At 51.0% G+C, this 27,484-nt stretch overlaps 1 protein-coding gene across 10 annotated transcripts in view; it reads left to right on the forward strand.

Moving 5' to 3' along the window:
• Window positions 1-15,749, forward strand: part of MSI2 (musashi RNA binding protein 2) — a 348,010-nt gene extending 332,261 nt beyond the window's left edge. For 2 of the 10 annotated variants that reach the window (XM_081109240.1, XM_081109238.1), the window contains 3 exons: window positions 9,522-9,676; window positions 11,619-11,691; window positions 13,972-15,749. In XM_081109240.1, coding sequence (XP_080965366.1) covers window positions 9,522-9,676; window positions 11,619-11,660 — 197 coding nt within the window. In that variant the 3' untranslated portion in view covers window positions 11,661-11,691; window positions 13,972-15,749. Of the gene's footprint in view, window positions 1-9,467; window positions 9,677-11,618; window positions 11,692-13,971 lie in introns of all 10 variants that reach the window. The other 8 variants (XR_013996953.1, XM_081109236.1, XM_081109233.1 and 5 more) reach the window with 8 other exon arrangements.
• The last annotated feature ends 11,735 nt before the right edge of the window (window positions 15,750-27,484 follow it).

Below are 27,484 nucleotides of genomic sequence, written 5' to 3' on the forward strand. Positions count from 1 at the left end.
CTGAGGATATGTTTTTGTTGATTTTAGAGAGAGAGGAAGAGAAACATCGATGTGAGAGAAACATTGATCGGTTGCCTCCTGCACGCACCCCAACCAGGGATGGAACCTGCAGTCTGGGTATGTGCCCTGACCAAGAATCGAACCCATGACCTTTTGAGGTATGGGATGATGTATGGCCAACTGAGCCGCACTGGCCAGGGCAATGCAGTGGTTCTTGAACTTGGCTGCATGTTAGAATCACCTGGGGAGTGTTGAAGATCCCTAGTGCCCAGGCCATACTGCAAACCCATCGAATCAGAACCTACCAGGGTGGGTCCCCAGTCTTCAGTCATAGTGAAAGCTCCCCAGGCAAGTCCAGTGCGTAGCTGTGGACTCACGTTCCACCAACTTCTTGCCAGGTATAGAGCCTCACGGCATTTCTGTGACTTTGCCGCCAGCTTCCCTACCTTAGAAGCCGGTAAACAGAGGCAAGCCGGCCGCTGGCCCCAACCTCCGTAACCGCAGGACAGCTGGTCTGGGAGCCTGAGCCAGAGGCCTTGGAGCCCAGGACCTTCCTGCCAGTCATTGGTTTTTCCAGCCAGAAAGCCCGCCTCCCAGGTGAGCGGGAAGGGTCTTTGCGCTCACAGAAAGTTCTCCTGCCTCCCTCGAGGACCAGCCGTCTGAGAGTAAAGGCATGTACCCAGAGAAGCAGAGGCCCCGGATCCCCCATAAAGAGGGGCGCAGCCATCCTCCTTGACTGTCTGACGAATGGGGGCCTTTCTGTAAGGTCAGAGTTTGTTTGTTATTAAAGACCTAATTAGAAACATGAGAGGGAGCTGAATGGCTCCGTGCTTAGCTAATTAGTGACACGTATGCGCCCGCTTTGAACTTCAAGGACACAGAGCTATTAGCGCTTCCATCAAAAATGGATTAAACTCCTGTGCCTTTATAATCATTAAAGACGGGCTGCTCGAGCGGAAAGCCTTTTGTACAGGTCCTCAAGGGGCTGCCCCTCGGGCTTCCCACCCCACCCCCACCCACCCCCACCCCCCACCCCCCACCCGGCTGCTGAGGCCCAGGCAGCCAGTGTCCATGCAGCGGGATTGGGCAGTACATACTGATGGGTCCTAGGGCCTTCCAGCTCCCACAGGACTGCCCTCCGCAGGACAGAGCGGTCTTTGGGACTGGGGTCAGCCCTCTGGTTGCAGAAAGACCCCACTTTCTAGAGGGGTCTCTGCGAGGGCTTAGGCATGGGAGGGCTTCCTTTCTCTGGGCAGTGCTTGCTCCCAGCAACGTACCGCACGCTCAGCCTCGTTCTCCAGGACGTGGCCTGAAGGAAGGTGGTCTGGCCCACGGGAGAGACGCAGTCCCCCATCTCATGCAGCAGGCATGGCCCTGGCTCCGGGAGCCCCCAGTCTGATGCACAGCTCTTGCCAGATTTCATTGTGCTTTCATTTAGCAATAGCACATAGTCCGGGAAAACGGATGCTGGGCTGACCGTGTCACTTACAAGACGCAAGCAAGCTCCTGGCCCCTCTGGCCGGGGCAGGCAGGGTGGAAGTTAGTGAGGGAGCGCACGGCGCAGGAGCGTGGAGGGCCGCCGGGTACTCATGGGGGAAGCAGACTGGTTGCTTTTTTGAAAAAATGGAGGTGGACGTGCCTCAGGGACACGGCAGTCACCGGTCAGGCATTCTCAGATTGAACTAGGAGATGCTTGGAGCCACCCCACTGTTAGGGAGAGAGAAAGGGGGTCACTAGTGGGCACCACACTCCCTGCCCTTATTTCCTGGTGATTCTCAGGTCGGCGTGGGGGGTGGATGGGGAAGCAAAGGCTCTGTCGTCACCGGGGTGGCCACCCTCTCACCCCCACCCCCACCCCGCCTTTGCCTAGATGACTGTGATGGAGGCGGCACCTGACTCCCCAGGGTTGTGTGTGCAGCTGCTGGGCGGCTCAGTACGCACTTCATGGGGGCTGCTGGTTTCGGGCGGATCTCTCCATCTGCTGCTCCTTGCAAGTTCTAACCTGCGTGGGTTTGGAATCTGAAACCTGTTAATTTAGAGAATAGGCAGCAGGATGTGAGTGTTAAAACACCACCTGCTTCAGCCAAATCATAAATATTTGTCTCCTGGGTTGGTTCCCCCTCATCTTCCCAAGCACTTTAAGAGGCTCAGGGCAGAGGCGCTGTTGAAACCCCCTGAACGGGGTCAGGCACCCCACCTTTCATTTGAGACTGAAGACCTGAGCGGGGCAGCCTGCTGAGGTCCCCTCATTGGAGATGCAGTGGCCCCGGCAGACAGTCACACCGGCAGAGTGAGGGTCACACAGCCTCAGCCTCGCATCATGGCCTTGCCTTTCCTGGGGCCCCTGTCCCCTCATTCCTTAGACACATGCAAACAAGCTCTATCCCCCAGTACCCCTGGGTCTGGGAGGAATGGGAGCCTCACCGTGGCTCCAGAAAGTTCCTTCTTTGCCCTCATGACAAAAGCCTGGTTTCCTTGGCCACCAGGCCCAGGCCCTTCAAGGCTGCCCCATCTCCAGAATGTCTACTGATGGCCACCAGCTGCTGACCCCTCCTCTGAGGGGCCCGCTGGTTCTGAGGAGGAGACACACCCACAGACCCAAATCAGGGCCCATAACAAAAGAGCACCAAGATGGGCAGAGAAGGAGCTGTTTGCTGTTGAGATTGTCCCTCAACATAAAGCACATCGTCCCGGCCAGAGCCTCCCGGGTGGGCCCACTCCAGCGTTCGGAGCCTTCTCCCCGCAGTGGTCTGAGTGGCGGTGGGACCTCCGGGTTCACACTAACACGGGATGGGGGTGGTTTACAGCCAGGCGGGAGTGAAGCTATCTCTTCAGGGGAGTGAGATTTTCACCAGAAGCTTGGACCATTCTTCAAAGCCATTAGGCCAGTGATGGCGAACCTTTTGAGCTCGGCGTTGTCAGCATTTTGAAAAACCCTAACTTAACTCTGGTGCCGTGTCACATATAGAAATTTTTTGATCTTTGCAGCCATAGTAAAACAAAGATTTATATTTTTGATATTTATTTTATATATTTAAATGCCATTTAACAAAGAAAATCAACCAAAAAAATGAGTTTGCGTGTCACCTCTGACACGCCTGTCAGAGGTTCGCTCTCACTGCATTAGGCCCAAGTCCGAGCGTCCGCTGTCCATCAAGTCCCCTCTGAGAGACGCCAGCGTTAGCCGGCAGACACCGCATCAGCCAGCGCCGTCTGAAGCTGGTTAGGTTTTGAGAGAACAAACAGGAACGGCAGTCTTCGGAGACGGGCACCTCCGTAACTGACAGCTGGAGTGTTTATGTGACGCCGGCTTCCCTGTCAGCCAGCGAATGAGCAAACACTCCCTGTGTGTGCTGTGCCGGGTTTGCGATGAGCCAGGCATCTCTGGATTCGTCGAGACTTGTTGGTTCCCGGCCGGGTGTCTACCTCTCGGTGGCATATCTGTTTGGATATGGAGACAGGGAGAAAGAAATATCATTGCCGTACTCTCCTCCTCCTTGCCCCGTTTTAGAGTGTTTCTTCTCTTTTCCTTCTGAAATAGACTTTCATCAGCGCTTAAGAAATTACTGTATATAAAATTGATTGTCCCTGCATCTGGGTCCCGGAGCTGGTTCGATTTTAATTGAGTGTGTCATACAGGGTTCCCAGGCTGCATGTAATTGCCGGCCCTCTCGATCTGCACCTCCCACCTTCAGGCTAAGCTCCCGAAGGGTGGCGGGGACACAGTGGCCGGCCGGGTGGCTGGAGTGGACCCCCCCGCCCTTCCCCGCCCCTCCCCTCCCCCCGCCCCTCCCCCCCCCCCCCCCCCCCCCGCCCCGCTCGAGACCCACGGCGAGGTCTCTCCTTCCTTATCGGGAGCAGGTTTACCTTTTCATGGTGGCCTCTCCCATTTGGTCCTCTGTGTGTGTTCACAGTGGCACTGCCTTCAGAGGGCACAGTAAGGAGACTGCAGAGTGGGGTCCCCAACTCTGTTCCCCTGGGGTGCCCAGCTGCCGTTCTTCAGAGCCCCCACGTAAGGAGTGGCTGGCTGTGAAGAGGGACGATGCGGGTCTCTACTGTTGGCAGGCAGTTGGCAGTCTGGACTCAGCGTCCACGGAGGCCCGGGTGTCATGGGGGGAGAGGGGTGGGTCGCTCTGGCTTTGGAGAACAGGGTCCCCTGAGACCCTGAGCGCCCACCTGTCCACACACCCTGCCCTGAGGGGTCCCTTGCTAATATAGGGAGACAGTCTCTGTGCCGTGGGGTTTTCAGTCGGGTGGATAGAAGCACGATATGGACACGTCAGAGGTGAGTGTCGGAGGGACAGTGACTCTGGCCTCAGCCTACCAGCATAGCCGCTCTGGTCATTCCTTTTTTGGTCAGTTTTTTAAATTCTCTAAAACAACAAACAAACTCCTAAAATCCAGTGTGATGAGTTAACACAGCCCCGCCTCAAGAATACCACACAAGCTTATGTTCCCAGTCCTCATTGTGTTGGGGACTGAGGTAGGGAATGGGTCAGTACATCACCTTCTGAACTGGACCGGGAGGAACGGGCCACCGTTGCATTTGCCCCGCTCTGAGTAGCACACACTCGGTCCCAGACGTGTGCAGGGGCCACCAGGGCCGCCTGCCCGAGATTAAGCCTGGCAGCAGCAGATAAGTCACAAAGCAAATGACTGACGTTGTCTTGAGGGCTGGCCCTGCCCTTTGGGGAAATGTGAGACCCACCAAACCAGGACCTGGGTCCAAGGCTGGGACCTGGCAGGGCCCTGGCTTGTCTCAGGTATGTGGGCTGGGGTCATTGTAAGCATGTCCTTTCTCTGGGTCAGTAATCACCCCCTTTTCAGGCCTTAGAGCAGAAGTGCCTCCCAGGGGTGCCCCTCGCAGCCTGAGTGCTAGCTTTCTGCCTCAGGCCCAGGGGCATTCATTAGGGACCATACAGAAATAGCTGGACTCCCCTACCTTTCCTAGACCTACAGCCAGGCTGTCTGGACTCACTGCCCGCTCCCAGGACCTCCCTTACCCCCATGACTAATTCCACTCTCGGCCCAGCCCCTTCAGAGCCCACGTGGGCCGACTATGTGCCAGACGGAAGGCAGTCATCCCCCGGGCTTGCCTCCAAACCCCGAGGACAGAGGTGCCCCAGCTTTGATCTGCTAGTAAGTGAGGGCTAGCTGAGGGTCTAAGCCTGCAGGACAGCCCCTTGTCAAGGCCTCAGGAGTAAGATTCCCTGGCTTTCCTGGGTCAGAGTGTTCTTTTTTCCTGCATGGGCAAGAGTTCCTTCTGTTATTCAATGCAAAATGCCTCCAACTTTAATTCAAATGTATTCCCTCTTGCTGGCCTTGGTGGGATTTAGTGTCCTTGCCTTCCTGCCCCCCATCCCCCGAGTCCTTTCTTCAGATCCGCGATGATTACATGCACCAGGTGGACGAATCGGATCCTTTTGTAAATCACCTCCTGACTTGTATGGCAAGTGAATTGTATTCTCCTATATCAGATTTTCCTAAATCTGCACATAGTACCTGTTTTGTTGGGCTCTACATACACCATTTCAAAAATAGGTGTATTTGTTTTAAACTTGACAAGTTACAGAGCGCTTTCTGTTTTTCCCCCTGAGAGTCAGGCTGACGAAGGCGGTCGGTACTCACAGACCAGGACTCTGGCCGGTGAGGGTCTGACCCCAAGGTCAGGGCCAGGGTCACACTCAGGTCTTCTGACTCCAAGTCCAGTGCCCCCCCTCTCTCTACATCACAGCTGCATCCCTGCGCATACCAGCTGGACAAATAAAGCACAGAAGGTGCTGGTACACAGGGGTGAGGGGTAAAGAGGAACTGCCCAGGATTAAACCACTACTGTGGGTGCTGCCCAGAGCAGCTGATGGAGCAAAAACCCTTCTTCCCCACAGTGAGCCCCCAAGCTACCAGCCCGGGGCAGGGCTTGGCCCAAGCCCTTAATATCACACCTTTTCTACAGAAGTGCCAGGTGTTTGCAAGACATTGTCCTCTTCTGAGACAGGAATCATAATGTCCCATATCTGAATCTCAGCGCTATTATTCAGCAACATGTACTGAGACCCTACACACACACACACACACACACACACACACACACACACACACACGCACACACATGCTCCACCAAGCCAGTAGCACGGTGCCCTTGCCTGTTAAGAAAGACGTGCCCCCCCCTTTCCCTGACGCGATCCTAGCGTGTGGGACCATTTCTGGCCCCTCAAAATGAGTCTTGGTGCCTGGGGAGCGGTGCCCTCCATCAAGACAGAAAACACACCCAGGTCAGGACCTCGGCCTCGTGCTTTCTCCCCCGGCCTCTCCTCTCGAGGTCACAGCTCGGAGGGAGAGGGGTCCTCAGGTCACCCCCTTTCCTGTGGAGCCGGCCAGCGTTCAGTAGGAACTTCCCCAGAGAAGGAAACCACTTTGCCCCTAAGGCCTTCCCACCTGCACACAGAAACAAGGGCTGCTGAGAAGTTTGCTTGCGAAGTGGCGGTCCCCCCTCTCCCCCAGCAGCCAGAGCCCTTTCCCCGGATGCCTGGGACTCCGGAGGGCTTGTTTGGGGACTTTAACACGCGGAGGGAGGGAGGGAGGGAGGGAGGGAGGGAATTGTTGGCTGGAACACGGGCACGTCTCCTCCATGCCCCCAACCATTGATGGGTCAGGTCCCACTGCCCAGAAGCCTGGAGAAAGGAGACTCGCCCGGAACTGGCTGCTTCTTGCCTGCGACTATGCCCAGTCGTGGCCCCTGGCTGGGGGACACCTGCAAGGCGGCTTTGAGATGGGCCTCGGGCATTGTGAGCAGCAAGTGTATGTGACAATAGGGGGCTTGGGGTTTTAAAGCGGCATTCTATACAGCGCCTTTAGTGCCACTTGATGGGAGATGGCTGAGCAGGGGAGGGGTTATACGGGCCTAGAAGAGCTGCTTATGGCCACATTTCCTTCAGACCAACTCTTAAGCTGTAGGCCTGGGCACACAGGAGCGGGGGAGGCAGCCAGGGATGGGAAGAAGACCTGCAGCCCTCTTGTCGCTGAGCTAATGGAGGGGGTGTTTCTGGACAGCATCCCTGTGTGGGCGCACAACATCCTTCTGTGGGCGCGCTGCATCCTGTCCCCGAGGCTGCCTCTGCCGGTGGATCGGTCTCTGGGTAGTTCTCCCCCTGCTGGAGGGAGCCGAGACCGCACGCTCCCTTCTCCCAGCCCAGCCTGCCCACTGTCTTCCTAGATCCTCATCTGCCAAAAAAAAAAATCTATCCATCTTCCACTTGGCCCCCCACCCCTAAAACAGAACAGGCTAGCCACTTGTTAGTTAGTTGGCATAGGACAGGGGTCAGCTGCCTGGGTGACCCAGGAGTCCACGGTCTGCGCGCTCTCCACCTTCCCTAGCCCAGAGGAGAAAAAGTGTGTTAGACCAAGATAATTCTGCCTTTTGAACATCTCGGCTTGATACTCGCCTCCCTGAGTGAGAAAGGACAAATGTTATCTGCAAGCTTAATCTTCTGTATTCAAAAGCCCCGTCCCTTTTGTCTGCCAGAGCATTCCCAAATCAGCCACTTATTTGCTCTAAGCCTCTGTGATTTTTTTCTGTCTCTTTAACCTGTTCTTTTCATCAGCCAGTTCATTCATTTCTCGGCTACAGCTTCCAAGGGGCCTCACGTTGGGGCCTCCTGCCCAGAGGGCATCCCAGGTAGCAGCTTCCCTTTTCTCTGCTGAGTCAGGAGCCAAGCAGCTTGGTTTGGTCTCTTTTGTATCTTCTTGTTCCCAGTCTCCTCCCAGTCTGGCTTGGGTGCAAGGTCAGCCAGTCTCTTCCCATCCCCGGTGACAGGTTGGTAAAAATCCATCCACTTCTGGCTTTTCCAGCCCCACCAGAAGCGGGGACTGCAGCCACAGGCCCCTGGGCAAGGCCATGACCAAGAGGGGGTGCACATGTCCTTTCCTTCTGCCATTGAGGGCAGCTGGCCACTGGGCAGAGAGGGGAATGCTGAGGGGGCAGAAGGGAGAAGATGTGGAGGAGCGGCCCCTTGGAGCCGTGGAAAGGCACGGAGCCCAGATGGTCTGGTTCTTGGAGACAGGTTAGCTGTCACCCAGAAGTCGCCAGCCCCAGTCACCTTGAGCTTTAAAATCTATGAGAACTTAACTTTTGCAATTAAAAGAAAAAATGTTCCCCATTCTGGAAAAGAAAATGTTTAAGCTGCGAAGGGGACATGAAGATGAGACAAAATTAACCTGGTTGACAGCCGTGGCTCTCACTGGGGAGGGAATGACGGAATTTGGGGAGGTTAAGGGTGGGGGGCCCCAGGCTGTGTCTCCTCCTGCTCCCCCTCACCCACCACTCTGGGGATGGGGGGCTCAAAGTCCCCACTCGCTGTCACAAAGGTACATTCTTAGCTCTTTTGGTCAGTCTGGAGTTTCTATCTGAAGAGGACTAACAGGAAGCAGGCATTTCAGTCAGATATGCTTTAGCTATAAACTGGTTCAGTCAGTATGCTCTGCATTCATATTTCTGTCTTTTTTTTTTTAAACAAAAGGAAAAAAAGTTTAAATCCCCCCTTTCCTTCTACTGCAGGAGGTGAGTGTGTGGGTGTCCTGTAGAATATCATTGGCATTCACCCGACTTCAGCCCCAGCCTCCAGATTTGCCATCCCCACCCCATCCCCTCCCTCCATCCCCTGCTCTCCACCCCAGAAGGGAGCCCTCTGCCACCATCATTCCGGTTCTGTTGAGATGCCCCGACTTTCCATGACATATCCCATCCTCCGACCACGTTCAGTATGGACGACTTTCATGCAGGGATATCAATGGGAGGGGTGGGTGGGGAGGGAGTAGCCAGTGGGGAGGGGGGAAGTGGTTGGGTGCGGGGATGGAGAATGGAGATCTTTTTTGTCTTTTTTTAAAAAAAAAAAAAAACACAAAAAACACAAATTGTCATTTAATGGATCCAAAAACAAACAAAAAAAGAAAATGCGAAACAAAAATCAAAAACCCCCTCCCCGAAGATTTTTTTTCCTAGACACAAATTGCTTTGTTTCCTGTCACGTTTTAATATCAATATTAACACAATGTGTAGTCTAAAACTAGTTCCTTTGTAGTTTGCATGGGATGTGAATGCTGTCTCAACGTGCCCAGACCTAGACAAGAATGCATGAGCATCAAATCAGATGTGAACAAAAATCTCTCTCTCTCTCCTCCATATATATCTCTATTTCTATCGTGATAACTTGGTGGGCAGTGGAGCACCCTCCGGTGGATTGCCGTAGTGTGTTGAATGATTGTTTTTTTATTCTCTATATTTTTGGAGCTCCGAGCTTCTTAGTAGTAGCCTGGGCTGAGTATTCTTGAGTCCCTGCTGATGTTTTCGCATGGCCTTGGTTGAGTGTTAGAAGTTGGGCCTCAGCTGTTTTTCTCGAGTGTTTGGCTTGTAATGACCGGTGCATGCCTGGCTTCTGGCCTCATACCCAGCTCTATTCTCTGCACACCAGTCCTGAATAGCTACAGTGCTCAACCGAATTTTGGCGCGCCCGCTTCCCCGGCAGGCTCCAACCCGGCGCGGCCCGGAGGCTTCCCGGGGGCCAACAGCCCAGGACCTGTCGCCGATCTCTACGGCCCTGCCAGCCAGGACTCCGGAGTGGGGAATTACATAAGTGCGGCCAGCCCACAGCCGGGCTCTGGCTTCGGCCACGGCATAGCTGTAAGTACCTTCCTTCCCCTGCCTTCCTGTCTCCTTCTTGCCCATCTTCTGTGGCCCATGGGGAGGGTGTGCCGGGAAAGCCCAGAGTTGGAAGCCAAGGAGAGGGTGGTGGGTCCCCATCCACGTCATTTCAGCCACCTAGGGCTGAAGCTCCTCCATTCAGATGTTACCGGAGCGCCTGTGGGCCGCGCCCCATGATGGAGTGGAAGGAGCGTGGGCAGGGCAGGCTCAGGGCACCACACCATCACCTTCAGCCCATGCAACCTTGAGCCACTTATATGACCCGCCACTTCCCTGGCTGCAAAACAAAAATAAGTGTGTCTCTTTCAGAGGACTGAGAATTCATGGGACTAGGGCAGTGGTCGGCAAACTCATTAGTCAACAGAGCCAAATATCAACAGTACGACGATTGAAATTTCTTTTGAGAGCCAAATTTTTTAAACTTAAACTATATAGGTAGGTACATTGTTATTAACTTAATTAGGGTACTCCTAAAGCTTAGGAAGAGCCACACTCAAGGGGCCAAAGAGCCGCATGTGACTCGCGAGCCACAGTTTGCCGACCACGGGACTAGGGTATGTCACCTGGTGGCACATAGTCAGTCCTCAGTATCGGCCCCTGGTCCTTGATCTCTGCCTGCTGGAGACTGTCACGTGGGCTGGGACCTCGGAGCTGTGGAGCCCCCACTGGAAGGTAGCAGCCTCAGTGGGTAGAGTCCCTCCCCAGGCCCCAGGTCCAGTGTAGGTGCATGTGGTGCAGGCCCCTCCCCAGGAGGTTTCCTTTGCTAATGTTTCTTACAGTTTCCAGGTTCCAAGTAAGTTCCCACTTGTGTTCTTTAGCTGTGCCCTCCCCACCGAGGCCCAATGCATTGATATTTGTAATGCTCTGTGGTTCTATAATCTGACTAATCCAGGCCATAGAAATTTGCTTAACAGATTTGCATGCTATTTTCAGATTGTATTGTTCTTTCCCTCCCGGTGTGTGTGAGCATGAATGTGCCTGAGCCCACTCACTCCTGTCCCTTCCATTTGGAAAACGAAATCAGCCAACCTCTGCCCTGGCCAACCTCGGCCTCTGGGAGGCAGTTTGGCTTGGAGCTAAGATGGGAGTGTCTGCTGTCCCAGCTCCTGTCCTTGTCGTGAGAGCCCTGCCTCAGGGGCTGCGCTGGGGAGAACAGAGCAAGTGCAGACGGTCTGGGGCACCAGGGCCTCTGAGGTCCTGCCCCCTGATTGCAAACACACACACACACACACACACACACACACACACACACACACAGTCCTGCCAGCCCTGGCCTCTGTGGCCTGGGTCCTTGTTCAAGTCCACTCCCAAGCCAGTATCACTTAAGTCAGTACACTGATGCGTCAGAACCCCTCAGATCAGCTGTAGGACACAACCCAGAGGACTGCTGTTCAGCTGGGAGCTGCATCAATGTGGGAGACTCTCTCTCACCAGTAGAACACAGCTCATTCCCATTCTCAGCACCCAGAAACATGGGCCCTGTTTGTTCTTGAACACCAGGATCTCTCCGACCTGTGTGCTGTGCTGGTTTTCAGAAATAACCACATAGCATTGCCTTCGGTCTGCACAGGACTTGCTTTCTCCCCAGCTAGAGCCGTCGGGAGTCCAGAGACACTGTTATCTTTGCCCTCCCAGGGGTTCAGGGCAACAGCGCCTCTCACTTGGGGCTTGAGCCTCCGTTTCCCATCACCACCCGCCCCTCTGAATCTGGCTCTTGATTTTCCCCTGGGCACACAGACAGGCGTGGGGCGGGAGCGGGGCCGGCGGGTGGGATCCTGGCCCCTCATGGCACGGTGTCTCAGAATTACATATTCATGCTGGCAACCACAGTCTAGTCCCAGACATAATTTCCTTTCCCAGAATATGACAATCTGTTCCCATGTATAGCGTGCTGATGACCTTAACAATTGTGCAATTTTAGGGACCTTTGATTGCAACGGCCTTTACAAATGGATACCATTGAGCAGGTGCTTTCGTTGCCATCTCACTCTGAGGTATTACTTCTCTGCCATATGTCTCCGCCCGGCCGGGCGTGTCCGTACCGCGTGCGCCCTGGGCATGCAGTACGCACGGGCCCGGTCTCATCACATCCATCTCTCTCCTCTCTCTGGACCTTTCTTGGAGGGGTGGGGGTAAAAAAAATCCAATCTTTGAATCTTTCATTCTTTTCTTCAGCTTTAATCATGACGCCCCACACACACTTTTTTGTTTTACTGTCTTTTTTTCTCGGTTTGGTTCTTTTGCTTCCTTTTCTCCATCTTCCCCACCGCTCATCTTTCTTTGTCTTCAAATACGATCAAGAGTGGGAAACTGGAAGGCGATCACGTGTTGTGCCCGTCCCAGGGGAGTGGAGGCAGGGACACGCGGGGCTCCTGCCAGGCCTCCCCCAGGGTCCCGGGGAGCTGACCTGGTGGGGTGCTGGGCCTTTCAGCTCCCCAGAGCTCCTGGCCTCAGACAATGGGGTTCCGGCCGTCAAACAGCCAGACTGCACCTTTGAGTGAAAAGAAAACATTTTTTCCAGTAACTACTGAGTAATTATCCAGATTACCGCTCGAAAAGCAAATTAAATTAATGATATCACCTGCGTAACATGGGCTTGGATCCCTGCCAGTTTCCTAACCTTTTAAACTGAGCTCGAGTTAATTAAACATTTTTTAAATCACTTTGACGGGCCATGGAAGGGGTGGCGTGAAGGAGAGGGAGGCTGGGGCAGTCGGGGGGGGGGGGGGGCGGGGAGCCTCATGTCATGCTCTCATTTGAAAATGAGAACCTGCCATTCTGGAGGGAAGACCAGGAAGCCAGATGGGTGCCCTCGGGAAGCCAGTGCGCCCTGCGGCAGCACATTGGTTTGGGGGCCTAGGGACGTGGGTCTTTCTCTCGGGAAGAGGGAGGTGAAAGCGAAGTCTGGGAGTGGGTCCCACTCAGAAAGCCCCAGCCAGGCTGAGTGCCTGTCACTCCCAGAGTCGGGACGTAGGAGGAGCCAGGCTGGAGGTGGTTGTCACTGGTTTGTAGTCCGTAGGATTCCTCTCTCGTAGAGGGGGGCCAGGCTGAGTTGAGCTCCATAAATTTCTCTTGGATTTCTCTAACGTTGCTGCTAAGGAATCACCTCAACTAACTCAACTACCTCTCTTAACCCAATAAACCCCGTGTGTGGACGCTCCCCAGCCCTCGCCTCCACGGCCGTTAGAGCACTGACCCAGCCATGGTGGAGCCAGAGGCCACTAACAGTTTGAAGGAGAGCCACGCACCACTAACGAAGCTGAGGTTGGGGCCCCAGAGGGAGGCAGGGTCCTCTGAGCGCCAGGCAGACCGAGAGATCCGGGAACTCTGGGGACTGAGGTGGCTCCAGCCCTCTGTGGTCACATGACCAAGGGATTACACAACCATCAGGTGCAGCAGATCCCTGGGAGGCCCGGGGCTGGGGCTGCCAGCCCTCCTGTCCCTGCTAAAGGAGGGTGGTGCAGGGCTTCTGGCCACGCCTCCAAGGCCACCCCAGCCTTCCCAAGGGGCGGGGGAGGGGCAAGGCTGCTCCCAGCCCATCCTCTATCCCACTCTGGGACTCAGTTTCCACAGAAGGAGGAAATAACCAAGAGAATGGAGGTAGCATCCTGCCCGCCCCCCCCCCCCGCCCCTCACACCTCCAAAATGGATGAAGGGAGCCAACTGAGCCACGTGGCTGCACCAAAAGGCATGCTCAGTGCCCTCTCCCACGCGGCCAGGCCCACCCGTTCAGGGAGCCGCAGCTATCATGCCCACGACTCCCGGGCCTGTTTCTATTTATTTCCTGTAACCAAAGCTGGCTATTCATTGTGGATGTTTTCATCGTGTCCTGACCTTGATTCCTAGGAGTCTGTTTAGTGGGCATTTGCATTTTCCGTTCTGGGCCGTCATTGATGGGTAGTTGATAAAGGCAGACGTTTTTCAAACTTGGTGGCCTTGCGAGCAGAAGCTTCACCAGAGAAAGCGTTGCTGGTCGCGTGCGGTTCACCAGTCCAGCCCACAACCAACAGGACCGCATGGGCGGGCCGCACTTCCTGCCATCCCCTCCGGGGCCCCACAGCCTGCATCCAGCCAGCAAAGCCAGGCTGCCCTGCCCCAGCCTCGGAGGCTTAGTGTCAGGTTTCCCAGAGCTGTGCCCCCAGCACGCTGTTAGCGAGGCCAGTTTCAAGCATGTAGTTGGGATAAACCGGATACTTGCCTGACACTTCTTCTTTCTCCCCCCACCCCCCACTTTTATGTTCTCTTCGGGCACCCTGACCTTCCGTACCCTGCAGAGCATACCTGGATGTCCAGGCAAGACTGGGCGAAGTTTCTGAGTGGCCCTTTGTTTAGGTGATGTCATCAGACCTGGACCCCCACCAGCTTCACTCCCCATCCCAACCAGAGATGGCTCGCTTCGGATCGAGGGTTGACACATCTCATCATCTCACGAGTCTGCTGTAATATAAGACAACAGCTTTTCAATGTGTATATAACCCATGATTTTGGTTTTGTTTTGTTTTTGTTTTTCTTGATGGTTTCCCTTCCCCTTCTCTCTTGCCCCTTCTCCTTTGAAATCTCTTTGAATCACATTTAGTAGTGATTTTGACTTAGTCCAGTAGTCATATAGCTTTAATATCTAGTTAAAAGCTAACCATAGTATAATTGTTATATTAAGGTATTTTTTTCTTTAAAAAAAAAAACTTTTTTTGCTTGTTTGGATTCTGTTCTCACTTTTAAAGGATGCTGAGATGGTAATATTACTCTCAATATTTTGGTACCAATTCTGAGACTGTATGGATTTTCAGGTGCAACTTGAGCGCGCAGGGGGAAGCGCGGGCGCGAAGTGTGGAGGGAGGCGGGCACTGGCTTTCCACTTGCGTTGTCCGAGGAGTGAGATGCAGTAGGCTAATCACAGACTGCGCAGTTCTTTTTGGTGATGTCTCTTTGTTAACCTAAGTGTATCTATTTTCGGCAATAAGGTAAGGATGACCATGTTTCGAGTGTCCTCCTTTTCTATAAGTGCTTTTTTTCTGTTAAAAGAGGTGATATAAGGTTTTTTGAAATTGTGACTTCTAAAAAAAAAAAGAAATGTTGTAAATACAATTCCAGTAACTACATAGAAACTATTAAGAAAGAGAGAATCAAAAATATTTTTGTGAGGGAGTCGGTCCCAGGCAGCTCGATGCTCGGCGGCGGGAGGAGGGGAAGGAACCAGAACCCAGTCGGTTGCTGAGGCTGAAGAACACCCAGCTGCCAGGACGACCCCGGGAAGAGTTGGAACACTGTTTAGCTCCTCTTGTCTGTGTGATAGACTCGATTAGTGTCATACCAGCATATTAACCTCTCGTCTGTGCACAGCTTCAAATGTTACCGTCTAGTTAGATTTTTATTTAAAATATGAAAAACTGCTTTTCCCAAGACGTTTTTTAAAAACAAAGCTACAATTTTAATATTTAACATATTTAAAGTTTCAAAGCACATCTGTTTGGCTTGGGTAGGGAGGGGTGGGGAGACATCCTTTTTCAGTCTTAATTTTTAAATATTTGATCATTTTCTATTGTCCAATCATTTCAGCACCTCCAAAGGGCCCTGGGACACTTTGCCTCTCTTCTCCCCCCGCACCCCCCCCCCAACGTCCCTCACCCGCCCCCAGCTCTGGGGCCCCCAGGCCAGGAGTGGATAAGCCTGCATTAATGAAACCTTTTCTCCATTCACTTTCTATTTACAAATTAGGAAAGCAACCTTTCGGTTTATATATTATTTTTAATACCTCAGTGCTGCAAGTATCACCAGAGAGGCTATGGAAGAATTTTTTTTTTTAATTTATTGTAGATGTAAACAGAATTTTAAAAATAAAAAGTATAAACATCGCTGCACTGTGACTGGTGGGAAAAACTGACAGTTTCCTGTTTGCACATGTTAACATTTGGCTGTTATAATATATGGTCCTCGGTTGGGGAAAGATACTTATGATGAAGGATATTTTTTAATTTAACTTTTTTTTAATATTGGTAATAGGTCGGCAACAGCAACTATAGAAGTACAACTCAATAGATGGCATTAAAACATATTGTAGTGTGGATATATATTTTTTTCTTTTTTAAAATGTGATATTGCCGTTTTATTAATATTTTTTAAATTGTTACGTTTATAAATTTGGTACTTAAGGCACAGCCAGTATGAGACACTGAACGCGACATTTATTATAAAGAGCTGCTGCACTCCTATTTTTATAAATTTTACTAACAAAGTAGACTAATGTAGACATTCACAGACACGGTAGGGCAAATGCATCTTCAAACGAAAGGCTCCAAAATGCTCACTCAGAAAGAAAGAAAAAAAAAGAGCCTTTTTTTATTCCAATTAAACAACAACACTTAAACATAATCATGTTATTTGTTTTTCCAATAAAATGTTAGGTTGTTTGGTGAGATTTTGGGGAGGGGTTTGTTTTTCTTTCGATTACCAAACAACCAGGCTAAAGTCAAAAGCTGGGCGCTTTTAAAATATCCAAACTTGTTCAAGTAATAAAATAACAAAATAGACATTTTATTTAAGGAAAAAAACAAAACACAAGCAAAACAAAAAGAGACAGTAAATTCCCAGAAACTCAGTGTCTAGACTAGGGAATTGAATTACTGTTTTGTCCATGTTGGTGATGTACTGTACTACCCTGCCTTTCTCTGCATCCCCACCACCTCACAGGAGACTCTTTGTTGATCACTGTCTGTTAATAATGTATAAAATGGCTATCTTGTAAGCGTGCTGTCCTGGTACTAGTATAGTGACTTTTTTTCTCCTCTTTCTTCTAGTACATATTGATAGGTATAATGTAATTAAGGTTTAAAAATTTAGACATAGTTATTCAGATTTAGGACCAGTAAGGATAGAACTTTCTCTTATTTATGGAAAAAAAAAAAAGTTAATAATTTGGGGGCAGTTTATTCCTTTTAATTTTTTTTTTTCGATTTCAAGTTTTCATTTTATTTCTTGCTGATCTGATGTGGTTTCAACTAACCCAAGGTCTCACGATGTTCAAATGCCGGCAGACTCCACGGCGTTTTGTAGATTCCCACCCACCCCACCCCGCAACTGTGAAGGGGTGTGCCATACTACCTTAAATGCTAATGCTAGATATGCAAAACTGGATTTTTTTAATTTATTTTTTAAAAGAGGGAGGCATGGTATATTAAAATGATTTTACTAAGAGAAAAAAAAATATTTTTTTAAGAATGCTCAGAAGAAATTGATAATCTGTGTGAATATGTTTTAGATGTTTATAATACCTTTTGAAGAGACCCAGTAGCCCATAGCACAAATCTCGTGGAAATCCGATATGTTTTAATGTGGCTACCTAGGTTAGGGTTCACGTTAGTCCCCCCCACTCATCTAGAAGTCCATTTTGAAAGGTTTTTGTAAATTTTGTTCGCACTGACGTTCAGCCTCGTCTTCGTTTCAGTCAAGCTCAGTGGCGAACATGGGAACCACCTTTCGCCTTCCCTGGGGGAGAAACCCTCTCGGCTGATGGCTTTTCCCCGGAATCATAAAACCGCCACCGGGTGACTTTCTGGCTTCCAGATCCATCTGCCTGGGACCCCCAGGCTCCTCTCCTTCCAAGCAGAGGAGAGTGAGGGGCAGTAGCTCCCGGACCCATTCCTGGTTCCACCGGGGGATGACCCAGCGCGTGGTCCCCTCGCCGGGGCTGTCGCACACCTGGTCTGTGGCCTTCCTCACACCCGCTGGGAAAACCAAACCGCCTCTCACTCCATCCCAGGCGCTCACTGGCTTGATTCAAACGAAGCCCCGACAGGCCTTTGCGTTTCTATCCTTCATAACCTTCATCTTAATTTGAACTCGTAGCTTGGACTTTAAGGTAGCATGGCTCTTTTGCTGTCAATTTGATGTTTCACAGCACAGCAATTCACAGCCAGTGAATGTTACACACATCTTGCTAGACTAGTATAAAAATCATTGGGTAATTGTTGGTTCTAATGACCTGAAAGGTGTTTAGTTTCTGTTTTCAGTTTTATTTTTGTTTGCGGGGGAGGGGGGGTCCTTTTTTTTCTTCTTCTTCTTCTTCTTTTTTTTTTTGGTTGTTTTTCATTTGGGGATTTTGGAAGAAAAAAAAAAAAGATTTGTTTGGGTTCCAAATAGAAAAACAAAACCTGTTTTCGATCTTTAGTGCAAACGAGGGCTAGGGACTTAGCCACCACCACACTGCTTCATTCTGCCATTCACTCACTGCAGCGTCATCAAAAATAAAGCAATATAGTTTACTACATGTTTTATTGAAGGTCAGCCATGCTTTCTGTATTATATTGCATATGAAATTGTTTACAAAAGAAACACTAACTCATACTTCTCTTTATTGGTTGGGAGTGGCATGCAGGGACAGAGGGAGCCTGGGGATGGGTGGGGAGGGGAGAATTTTTTTCTGAATGTGCTTCACCAGCCAGGCTGCCTCCCAAGGAAGACAAAAAAGCAAGGGGTTGGGGGGGGGCCAGAGGGACAGACGCAGGCCAGCACATTGAAGAGAGACACTGGCGGGCTCCCCCACCCTCACCCTAAGCAGAAAAGCAGCAGAAGTCAGCTCAGCCCAGACCTGGGCACAGACACTACACAAGGAAACACCACCTTACGTTAAGCAATACTTTAATACTGTAATATGTTTGTTTTCTTTTCCTTTCCTTTTTTTTTTTTTTTAACAAAAAAAAAAAGTAAGTAAACTAAGACACAAAGAAATCTGCATAAACCCACCCCTCTGGGGAAGCAACCTTAATCCAACCGCTCGCTCGGCTATCAAAAATAATCAGAATGGATTGTCTCAGACAGGCTTTCATTCCCGGGAGGCGGGCAGGAGGGGGCGGGGAGAGGGACTGGGAGACAAGTCCCAGAGCCTCCCTAGAAGGCGCTACTGTACCTGTACATACTGAACCATCCGTGTGGAATCTGTGAGTGTCCTCTTGAGTAGCGTGGGCTAGCCAATCTGCCGTTCATGGTGTGTTGTAAACTCGGAATTCCATATGTAATAGGATGCAAGTCTAAGCGTTTCATGCGGACATAAATGTATCTAAATAAAACTTTCCCTAGCACTGTGGCTGACCTCACCCTTACTTTTATACTTTAGTATGAAACTGATGACAACTTTGGTAGTGAGTATTTTTTTTATATATATACATATATATGTATCTATATATATATATATCTCAAGCATCTTTCAGGTCTTTGTGTGTGGCTTTTCTTAAAGCCCTGTTGTAAAAAATTACTATGTGGATGGCAGTCTCTCACATCACAGATGTGGAAAGTATAATTTTATATTTGTATTTTCAAATAAATAAGTTTGTGAAAGGTTTCCATCCTCTACTGTGGTCCAGAAATCAATGTGTTTGTCTGACAAAAAAAAAATAAAATAAAATAAACTGTTTTGAACAGAGTCGTTTGGTGTTCTTTCATTTACAGAATCCAGGAGAGCTGTGTTTGGGAGGTGCGGGGGGAGTGTACCACCAGTCACACCCACCACCCCTCCCCCTCAACAAGGCTGTGGGTTACCCGCAGTCTGTGGGCGCAGGTCACTAGCCAAATTCCGTACCCCTTGAGTTAGGGGTCCGGGAGGGTATCAGGAAGCCCAGCCTTTACCCTCAAGAGTTTAAAGTTTTGCCTCGTGGAGAGAATTTTGTAGAATGACAAAAGTAAAGGTGTAGAAATAGATCATCTATGATACTTCCACCTCCTGGCTATCAAGAAGTGAGAGAAGAGGAAAGAGCTGAGAGAGTTTGTTGAGGGCAAATCCGAAGGCCTGGTGGTAGCAGTCAAGCCATTCTCGAATCAGGGGGATTCCTTGGCCTTTAAGCCCTGGAGATAATGAGCCAGGCTGAGAGGTCAGTAGGGGTAAAGCATGGGGCTGAGAGTGTCTTGGAAGCTGCTTCCTCTAGGCCTTGGGTAAAGCCCTAGCCCCCAGGGCATGGCCTTCTCGGGTCTCCCCTCCAGTTTCCTGTCCCCTGCCTGTTCCAGCTTCATCTTATGGGCCAAGAGGAGAAGCTGGAAGGTGTCTGTCCTTACCTGAGTCTGGAGACAGGAGAATTGGGTTCCAGGATCACATCTTGTGTGTTCACAGACAAGGCATCGGCACGTGTCTGTGTCTTGTTATCTTGTTTGAGGACAAGAGAGTCCCATCCCTGCTGCCCCACAGAAATTCCAATAAAAATCCTCACCGGTTTTGTTTAATTTTTTTAATTCTCAAGTTTCACAAATGCCCTCAAAATAGCAAGAAAAGTATTAACAAGGGTAATGTAGGTTACCGGGGTTACTGGATATGAAGACTTACCCAAGTCGCTTCGCTCTCAACGGAGTGGCAGAGGAATAGAAAAAGTCAGGTAGATTGACCTGATCAGTAGGAGAGAATAAATAATCTAGAAATAGAAAAATAGGAATTTAATATGTATGATAAATATGTTGAGTAGCTTCATTTCGTTGATAAAGGGTGGGTTACTGAACATACGGTACAAGCGCAACTGGCTTTGCAGCTTAAGAAAAATAAAAGCCGACTTCCAACCTACATCATTCATAAAAATAAATTCCAGGTAAATTAAGGATTTAAGTGTAAAACTTAACAAAAGTCTTGCAAGAAAAATCTATGCCATTCATGCAACACAAAGCTTTTAACTAAAATCAGAAACCCAGAAGCTATAAAAGAATATATCTGATATAAAGACATTATGATATTAAAAATACTTAAACTTTACATATGGCAAAGAAACTTACATGTAAGGAAGATCAATCAATGATAGATTGGGGGGGGGGGGAATATTTGTAATGCAAAGGTCATACTATATACAGACCTCTTAGAAAGTGACAAGACAAAGGCAACCCAGTAGATAAACGGGCAAAGGATAGGAACAGGAGAATATGGGAGAGCCGACCCAAAGGGCTCAAAATCTGAAGCATGAAGGCATGCTCAAATGCACAATACAGTGGGAAATTAAAATCCAAGCCATACTCCACCCTGGCAGGCAGTGGGAAGATACTACCTGTTGCTATGAGGAAAAGGGAGCTCAGATACTGCTGCTAAAACTGGTGTTTTGGTCGTTTTGGAAAGCTCTCAGCCAACACTGGAACCATGAGGGACATTCCCCATCTCTTCCTCATCAGGGTCATTTGAGACTGGCCAATCAGAGGTGAGTTTGCAAGTGCTCTCCCACTTTCTCACACCATCCTCCCTTCCAGAGTCTTGTCATTTGAAAAAATGACCGTAGATTACTTTCTGAATGTTTGATAGTCTCTCTCCCTCAAGTCTAAGGAATATGTCCGTGTGCCACACCTTCTCTGCCTCAGCTATGGTGGCCTAAAACATTATAAAGACCATTTCCCTTGCCCTGGCTGGCATAGCTCGGTGGTTGAGCATCAACCTATGAACCAGGAGGTCATGGTCAGGGCACATGCCTGGATTGTGGGCTCGATCCCCAGTGTGGGGTGTGCAAGAGGCAGCCAATCAATGATTCATTATTGATGTTTCTATCTCTCCCTCCCTCTCCTTTCATCTCTGAAATCAATAAAAATATATTTTTTTAAAAGACCCTTTCCCCAAGATTCTTATCACTTCCAGTTAGCCAGTCAATTTTTCACAGATGATCAGAATTGATTGCAGAGCGGCCAGCCTGGTCATTTCCTCTAGCCCCTGGGAGATTAAATTGATGGGCAAGAAGAAAGCAGCGGTTGGAGCAGATGCCTCTTTGAGGGCATGCATCCCTTGTCTGCAGATGCCCTCTGCCAGCCCTCCTTAGGTGACTGGGGACCAGGGAGTTCCCTGGGGGAGGGAGAGGAGCTTGTGGGGGACCAAGCAGCCTGGCTCTTCTGCTGCCCTCGCCACCCCTCCCGCAGGTCTCTGCTTAATTGCTGTGACATATCGAAGGGCACTCTCCGAGGAGGGAGCAGGCCAGCCGGCCGCAGCATCTCAGCTCAGCAATCATGGCTGATTAAAAACTAGTTACAAAGCAATGAAGATGGAATCCTGCATTAACCAGATGACCCTATCCAGGGCCGAGCCCAGATAAATGGCAGCAATGACGAGAGCATCACTCACAACGTCGACAAATATTAATGGCTGTTTGAATTTCTGGGAGATTTACAGAGCACATCTGGACGGGACATCGGCTCTGCTTCCTGTCCAGCTGTGCCTGTGTGGATGGGTATCTGTGGCCTCGCTGCCTACCCCGAGCGGTCTAGCTCAGCTGAGCTTTGTGTTTGTTTGTTTGTTTGTTTGTTTGTTGTTGTTAATCCTCACCAGAGAATATTTTTCCATTGATTTTTTTTGGAGAGAGTGGAAGGAAGAGGGAGAGACAGAGAGAGAAACATCAATGTGAGAGAGACACATTGATTGCTTGCCTTCCACATGGGACCCGACCATCCTGCAACCGAGGTACCTGCCCTTGACCGGAATCAAACCCAGGACCCTTCAGTCCACAGGCCGATGCTCTATCCACTGAGCCAAACCCGCTAGGGCTCAGCTGAGCTATTAGGTGGGTCTAATGTGAATATTCTGGCTTGTGGAAAGTTGCTATTTATTATATTGCCAGTTTTCCAAGACTCTGAATTAGCTCGCCCGCACTTACTGCTGAGACCATCCGGAATATGATTTAATCTTTCTTTAATGATTCGAAAGGCACTTGGAAGCCCTGCACTCATCAGAGGCGTGGTTGTGAACATCAGAACTGGATGCTGAGGAAGGATAAAGTGCCCACAAAACCATCAGGTGAAGGGGGCTATGGGGAGCAGGGCCTGTGGGTGTCCTGAGAGAGCTCTGCCTGGCGGGGCCCAGGTGTGCTGGGTGGGACAGGAAGTCTAATCTGACTGGTGCTGATGTCCCACGTTCAGTGAATGACCCTAGGACAAGTCAGCCTTTCTCCCTGGCCCCCACCTGTTCCCGCGGCCCCCACCTGTTCCCACGGCCCCACCTGTTCCCGCGGCCCCCACCTGTTCCCACGCCCCCCACCTGTTCCCACTCCCCCCCCCCCCCCAGGAGAATTTGGTCTTCGCAGGTTTGTGTCTCGTTGTGCAGATCTGGAGCAAGGGGGAGACTTGTCCTGCGTTGGAAAGAAAAGCTCAAGAGGCCTAGACATGACCCCCTGTAATAGGCAGAAATCAGCAGGTATAAGGTGAGGGGGGAGGGAGAGACGAGAGCTCGCGAGCTGAGGTCAGGAGGGATGGAGAGTGTCCACAGGCAGCTGCCATGATTGTGGAGAGAGTGTGTGTGCACGTGCGTATGACGTGAGGGTCACAGCACCTGCCCCATCGGGTTGTTGTAAGATCTAAGAAGCCCACCCTGCTCTCCCTCTTTCTAGTGAAAGAAAATTTAAATAGAATCACCATCTGGAACTTTTTGAAGCACTTCCGGAAAGATTTAAATTGCCTTTCAATAATCTTGGGCCATAGATATTTCCTTGAATACGCCCCCATGCGGAGACAGGGGCACCAAGTCAGGAGCCAGAAGGCCTGGCTTTTTATGGTCCTGCAAGGCCCCGCACGATGGTCACGGAGGCGAGAAGCGGGTCTGTAATTATCTGGGCTGGTGTCTAGTTTCACTTGACAGTCAACTCAAAGTAGTGTGTTGCCCCTTCTCAATAGATGAGAACTTGGCAAGAGTGTAACTACCATGAAAATGAAGAGAAGAGCGTGCTTTGCTCATTCAGAACTTAACCGGGTTATTCACCGACTCAGAACAGCAGCAGCCGGGGCCCCAGGTCAGCCTCGCCGACCGCGCCTGGGTCACGGGCCTGCGGCGGCGTGTCCTCCAGCACAGTCGTTCCCACATGTTGGCACATGGAACAACATCCTGCTTCCTATGCAGCACTTCCATGAACGCCGGTCCGAGAGCTCTGCTCGGGTGGGGGCCTGGGGGCAGGAGGCATCTAAGTCGCACGCTGTGAGGAGGCACGATGCAGGGCTGTCTTCAGGGCCGAAGGGAAGCCGAGCGGATAGATCCCTGTAGGTCGCGTCATGCGGAACTGCTCTCGGTTCTGCGGAACACTAGATGCGGGACAGTTTTCTTTCACCGCGAATTGCAGTAAAGACTACATCCAACAGCTGTGTGTGAAGGGCAAATTGGGTCCATTTGGCGAAGTCGGTCTTGGATGAGTTGGTTATGGGGCGTGTTGACGGGAAGCAGAGTCCTTGGACGGCTCTCCTCACGAGCTGGCAAACGAGGGAACCAAGGTCTCTCCCGAGGAGCCGAATGGTAAGAGGCGGGGTGGGCAGAGAGACGCATCCTTTAGCCATGAAAGCACAGGACCTAGGAGAGTCCCGGGGCCGCCGCTGCTGCCATGGCGAGAGGAAGTCTTAAACAACTAGCTTCACGGGTTGTCGCGGGGGTAAGGCACCTGCCAGGTGGCGGTGGATGCCGGGCGCTGAGCCCACGGCTTTCCCGCATCTTCGTCCTGCGCGCACACCTTCCCTACTGAGACGCAGGGGCATCAGCCCCTCTTACTCGACGCAGTGGAACATTTGTTCCATCCAGCTCCCCTTGTTCTGACTGACAACGTGCCCTCAGGTTATAGTCTGGCCTCCCAGCTTGTCCTGGATGCTGGCAATGAGCTGGCCCTCTGAGACTGTCCCTCCCTCCACCTTGTGTGCTCAGTGTGAGAGTTGAGACAGAGCCACTCATGGGGGCTCATGAAACCAGGTGTGAGACCCCGTAAGAGATGGGAGTAAACTCCACAAGGCAATGCATGCCTGCCTGAGAGGCCTGCCCACCTCCCCGTGGGGAGCCCACCCACACGTGCCCTCTCATTGGTCACCTGAACCCCTGCACTTGGGGGTTACATGTCTGTGCCCCACCCCACCTCAAGGCAGGTACAACTTATTTGAGTTTGTGTCCCCAGTACCCGGAACCCTGCAAGCACGCAGGCCAGCTGGGAGCAGGTCCTGACACATGGAGGGCCCTAAATAAAAACGTAGGGAGTGATGGATGGATGGACCATCTGGCCTTCGAGCCACTCTGCGGGTGGAGCTCAGGCCGCCCCCTCCAACATCTCCTGGTGCCTCGGGACGCTGACGGCTCTCAGAATCCGTGCACCTGCTCTTGGTTCTGCAGTTGCGAGGACCTCAGGGTCTGTCCGGCCCCATATCCTGCACCACGCAGGCGTAGGATCCAGCCACTCCTGGGTCCTTGGGTCGCTGTGACCTTGGGCAAGTTACTTAACTCCCTGTAGCACCTCAGCTGCACTTTGGGAATCGTGCTGCCAACTACTAGTATACCACAGCCGGGGCAGGTTTTTCCATGGCCCCTCAGGCTTTGTGTGAAAGGAAAGGGCATGGAAGGTAAATATTTTCAGAATCTGCCACGGAATGGTCCTGAAATACAAGCTCCTCCTGCCCACTGCACCCTCGCACATTGAGCAGCTCACCTGAAAACAATCAAAGGGCCTTTATCTGCCCCCTCCTTCCCTTGCCCGCTCCCAGGAACCTCCGAGGTGAGCCACTTGGCCTGACAGCTTCAGAGCCTGTCTCCTGTTCAGGGAGGGGCTGGCACCTCCCCCGGGAGCAGGAGGGGCCTGCGCTCTGCACGAAGGAGCTGGTGCCTCAGCCCTGCCCTGCTCCCTCCTGCCACCCAGCAGCCGGCTTCCAGGGGAACCAAGCTGGGGAGACCCATTCTGGGGTGTGATCTGTAGTGACAGAGAAGCCCCGGGGGCTGGGAGCCCAGCAGGGACCCGTTAACCCTGGAGAGACAGACAGTCTGGGTAGACAAGGAGAGATGGGCATTTCAGGGCAAGTTGCTGGCACTTTCTGAGTTTCTTCATCTAGAAAACAGGGACAGTGCCTCCGCCAGGGCTCCGTGTGGGAACTGGGGATGGGACTTGCCCTGGGTTGGCTGTGCAGAAGGGGTCAACATAAGGACACTCTTCCCCCCCACCCCACCCCCACCCGGCCCAGGTGCCAGCATCCCTGGTTCAGTGATGCCTCTACCCTTCACCCTCTGGACCTGGGGAGGTGAGATGTCCCAGCAGCCTAACCCAGTGGTTCTCAACCTTCTGGCCCTTTAAATACAGTTCCTCATGTTGTGACCCAACCATAAAATTATTTTGGTTGCTACTTCATAACTGTAATGTTGCTGCTGTTATGAATCGTCATGTAAATATCTGCTATGCAGGATGGTCTTAGGCGACCCCTGTGAAAGGGTCGTTCAACCGCCAAAGGGGTCGCGACCCACAGGTTGAGAACCGCTGGCCTAAGGCTTCGTGGAGGAAGTGTGCTAAGATGGGGCCAAACCATCTGGGGGAGTGAGGGGTCCGCGTGTCCCTGGAATTGGATTTGGGCACCTTCACAGCCTCTTGGTGCAGCATGGATGTGGAGTGGAAGCCCAGGTGGCAGTGCCAGAGAGACCATGTGGCTCATTTGCAGCATGACTTTGGGCAAGTCATTTCCCCTCGTGTGAGAACCGATTCTCCTAGCTCGACACCCAGGGCATCCCTGTGGCCCTGAGTCAGGTCAAGGTGAAAACAAGGAAAGGGGTGTGTATGCCTTTAAGGCTGTCATCCCCCTCATGGAGTCCACCTGCCAGCTAACCCACGCCAGGTCCTCGGCCAGCAGTTGCCATGGCGTGTGGACGGGAAGGCGTGACGCTACAGTAAGAGGTGTTTGTTCGAACACAGGTCAGGGAGTGAAGTCGTTGGTATTCCAGTCGTATCGAGTCGTTTGCACAGTGTCGCTAATAATTAGAGGGGGTTTTGACTAATCTAGTTGCTCTTCCTAAATATACTCTGCTCAAGAAACTCATCAAAGCAGCAAAGTAATCTTTGAGGTTATTAATCTCCTCTGCTTCACAGCTGGGGCAAATTTATTTGCTTGAATTAGCATGTAATAAACTTAAGTAAAGCTGCCAGCACCCCAGCTTGCTAGAGAGCGGCTCCGTGTAATGGGTAGTTTACATCTAGGAATGAGGCGCTGGTCATTGCAGGCCTGGTGAGGTTGGGGGGCTGTCCCCGAGGCCATGAGAGAGGGGACTCCATCCTCGATAGGGGCGTGCAGGAGGCAGCTGATCCATGTTCCACTCTCACATCAATGTTTCTCTCTCGTGCTCTCTCCCTTCCTCTCTCTAAAAATCAATTTTCAACATTTTTTTTTAATGTCATTTTTCTTGGTGGAGCTAGTAAGGTGGGGTCTAGTGAAAGTGCTGGTGGTGTCAGCTGTGAGGCAGTTGGGGTCACCGACAGGCATAACCTTCACTCTGAGATGATAAAGTCACCGAGAGAAGGCAGAGCCAGAGAGAGGGGATGTTTGTTTTCTTTGGCAAAAGGACTTTTGGGGATAACAGGAAAGGAATGGCATCTGCCTTCACAGGACCTATTGAGAGACAGGTCTTGCGGAGGATAAAATCAGGACAAGGATGGTCCTAGACATGCGTCAGGGATGCTTGAAAAGATGCAAAAACCATGTGTCCACAGCGCACAGGGCTTCTGAGCTCCACGGGGAGCAAGAGGAATGTGCCCCTCGGAGCAGATGGTGTGATGGGACTGGTATATGTTAAGTAAAAACATAACAGAACTTACACTAGTCACACATTTTCTACTATAAGCATGTACTACTTTCTCATGTATTAACTTCACATTAGGAAACCTGTGGCATCGAATATTTCAAAATATTTATGACATATTTTAATTGTCGTGTTTACAGTTATTTAAAACACACTATGCCTGGAAAATGGGAAGAGAGGGCACTAAATTGTAAATCAGGTAATGTCTCGGGGTGGATATTTTCTAAATATTCTATAAATATTTATATTTACATATATATTTATTATACTATAGTGGGGAA

Source organism: Myotis nattereri (assembly GCF_964212035.1).
Source record: "Myotis nattereri genome assembly, chromosome: 16".
Classification (NCBI taxonomy): Eukaryota; Metazoa; Chordata; class Mammalia; order Chiroptera; family Vespertilionidae; genus Myotis; species Myotis nattereri.